At 53.1% G+C, this 3,396-nt stretch overlaps 1 protein-coding gene across 1 annotated transcript; it reads left to right on the top strand.

The window, feature by feature from the left end:
• The first annotated feature begins 1,279 nt into the window (after positions 1–1,279).
• On the top strand, positions 1,280–2,788 carry Tex44 (testis expressed 44). Its single transcript, XM_050133674.1, has one exon. It carries the CDS (start codon positions 1,280–1,282, stop codon positions 2,786–2,788), a length of 1,509 nt encoding a protein of 502 aa, XP_049989631.1.
• The last annotated feature ends 608 nt before the right edge of the window (positions 2,789–3,396 follow it).

The following is a 3,396-nucleotide window of genomic DNA, read 5'->3' as shown; positions in this document are numbered from 1 at the left end:
ATAAATAAATAAATATTTTTTAAAAATTAACCCATTTCTACTGATCTGTGTATTGTCACATGGCCATGGCATTACCTCTGTTCTGGCATCTTTCTCCTTAGGCTGCTGCTGTGCAGCTACATGGTATCCACTTGACTTCACCTACTCTATCTATCTATCTATCTATCTATCTATCTATCTATCTATCATCTATCTATCTATCATCTATCTATCTATCTATTTGGATTTCCCACCTAGGTATAGTCTGCCTGGCCATTGGCTGAAACAGCTTTCTTCCTCAACCAATAAGAGAAACCCATAGTCACAGCCTACAGAAGGACATCCTACATCAACGGGATGCTTGCTGCTCCCCTCACCCCTGAGGAGCAGGACCTATACATGGTCTGACAACCAGGGTGAGCACAAGTACACAAGGGAACCTTCCACTCCAACCTCTATGCTGGGGATGAAACCAGATGCATGCCAGGCAAGCTCTCCACCACTCAGCCCCACCCCAGCTACCATCTTAATTAACACAGGGGGATTCTAGGGCCCAAGCTCTTTTTAGAATGATCCTGGAGTTTGTGGCCTTTTGCAGCCCTCTGTCCTCCCAGCCCAGCTGAGTAGGCAGACTTGCCCTGTGTCACAAGGTTAACTCTAGCACTAAGGATAGTCAGCTTAGATGCCACCCAGGCCCTGTTCTCCATTATCCCGCCCCACTGCTAGAGAAATGGCTCCCAAAGAAAGACTGGCTAAATTGGTGTCCTGAGCACAAATGAGGACAGAGAGGTGGTGGGAGGGGTGACATAAATCTTGATTCTAACCCAGTATAGCACATCTGTAACCCCAACTCTCGAGAGGCTAAGGCAGGAGGATCGTAGTGCGAAGTCTGTCTGAACTACATAGCAAGTTCCCTCCTCCCCCCGCCCCAAATAAATAAAAAAAACTCACCAATTCAAACTCAGTATCACCCTCCCTTATCATCCCCCCAAAGTATTGTCATGGCAACTTCTCACAGCCCCGTGGCTGCACCCACACCTACCTACACACCTCCAGCGTAAACCAAGATGGTCATCTCTCATTTCCTGTGTACCTGCAGCTCTGGCTATGAGTCATCCCCTCCATTCAGCCCACCAGGACAGCCACTTGGTAGGCTCAGGACATTCAGGACCCTTGCTTTGCAAGTACCTGTGACATCACCAGCTGCCCACAACCTCCTGTGACCTCACCACCTGGACAACTGAGCCTAGCAGAGCCCCAGCCACTCCTTCCCAACCACCACACCTAGCAGGGGGCATAGATGACCGCCAAGCCCCTGGAAGAGGCTGAAGCCACCAGCAGGCCAGTATACGATCTTCCCGATGCCTCCGTGGGCAACGAAGCCGATGACAACTCTGCAGAATCGCCTGGAGAGTCCCAAAGTCAGGACTTTCTGCCTGATGATGTCCCACCGGGAGGTATCACTGTGGCATTCTCCGAACATGAGGATGTAGACCAGGCCTCTGAGACAACAGCTGTCGCCACAGAGAACGATGAAGATCAACTCACCATTGCGGCTGACACCTTCATGGGGCAGGATGAAGACCTGGCCCCCGTGCAGAGCGCCACCTCCATGGAGCAATATGTAGACCAAGTGTCCGTGCAGATTGCCACTCTCACTGGGCAGGATGAAGACCAGGCCTCCATGCAGACTGCCACCTCTAAGGGACAGGATGAAGACCAGGTGTCAATGCCAATCTCCCCTCCCATGGGACAGGATGGAAATCAGGCCTCCATGCAGATAGCCACCTCCATCAGGAAAGGTGTAGAGATAGTCATCTCCATGAATATGCCAACTTCTGGGGACAAAGATGAGAACCCAGACGCTCCTAGCCAAAACCAGGAGAATCTTGAAGGGAACACATCTCTGCTGCCCCAAGACCCAGGTACCCTGCAAGTGTTTGTGGGCTTCCAGAACCCAGTGTGGGACAGACTGGCTGAAAATAACCGCACAAGTCGGAGCCGCACAGTTTTCCCAAGTGACTCCCAGAACCAGGAAAAGACACCAGGAAAACTGCATGTTCCTGAAGGGGAGCCAGAAATAGCTCCAAAAGCTGAGGTCCCATCAGCCCCGCCTGAAGATGTCCAGCCTTCTGTGGGAGCTACTGACCCATCCACTTTGAATACCAGTAGTCCTGACCAAGAACCCAAGGGCATCACCAAATCTGCTGAGCAGGAAGCTGAAGGTTTCGGGGCCTTGAACCCCGAAAACAAAGATAGACCCCCAGGGCCTACCAGGGAGGAGTTAGATGATGAATCAGGGATCCCACAGACACCCCTACCTTTCTCCAGCTCCCCAGGAGGCAGTCCACCTCCCTCTCCAGATCCCTGCCACGTGTCCCTGGGCAGGAACCTTCTAGACCCCAGCCTGTACAGGCCTGATGTGGAGAATGACTACATGCGCTCCATGACCAGCCTGCTGGGCGGTGGTGAGGGCTCCATCAGCTCCCTTGCAGACATCCTGGTGTGGTCAGACACAGCCACCGGCATGGGCTTGGCCGTTGGCATCCTGGCTTCAGGCTACAGCTCTCCAGCTGACAGGCTCCACGAAGAGGGTCCCAGCCTGCGCACTGTCTCCAGTCTCTTGGGTAGTGCCAGATCAGCTCTCTCCTCTGGATTGGTGGCTGGAACCGGCTCGGCCCTGCGCTCAGTCACGCACCTGCTGGAGTCTGTGGAGAGACGAACTGTAGAAGGCATTCGGTCAGCTGTTCGCTACCTGGCCAACCACTTCACCTCACGATGGGCTCGCACTGGTCCCAATAGTGACTAGACCAGCAAGTCCCCTGCTCCCTCCCCAGCCCTGCACTAGATAGACGACTGCCCCAGCCCTTCAGTAAATAACCACAAGCGTTTATTTTCTAATCTCTGCCCTCATCCATGCAGTAGGACAACAGAGTAAAGGGGCAGAAGGGGCCCAAAATGTTCTGGAAATAAGATTGACCTAAGGCTGCTCCATTCTGGTCAGCTGGGCTCTGACAGGGCTGGGGAAGAGAGTGGAAGGAGTTCCAAATGGGCAAAAGCCAGCTGTGTTTCCACAGGTAACCTGCCTGTTGAGGTTCTGGGAGGCAGTAGAAGGTATTGGGGGAGAGAGTCCTATACCGGGCCTCACAGAAGGGACACACACCCCTGAGTCCCGTGTAATCCTTTTATAGACTTCTGGTGTCTCTTGCCCTAGGCCCCACTCCCTGGCCTCCCTCTCTTCATCTGGAATAGAGACAGGAATGCCACCCCCTCCACACACACACACACACACACACACACACACACACACACACACACGCCAATGCCAGAAGACAGAGGGATACAGTTGGGTTTTATGTAGTACTCCATGGGACAGGGCTCAGGGCAGGTGATGAAACCATTGCTTGGACTAATGGG

This window comes from Alexandromys fortis, unplaced genomic scaffold (assembly GCF_014885135.2).
Source record: "Alexandromys fortis isolate MF-2015 unplaced genomic scaffold, M_Fortis_MF-2015_v1.1 scaffold_1170, whole genome shotgun sequence".
Lineage (NCBI taxonomy): Eukaryota > Metazoa > Chordata > Mammalia > Rodentia > Cricetidae > Alexandromys > Alexandromys fortis.
Note: the sequence above shows the minus strand (reverse complement) of the source record. Positions and strands in the feature narration are given on the sequence as shown.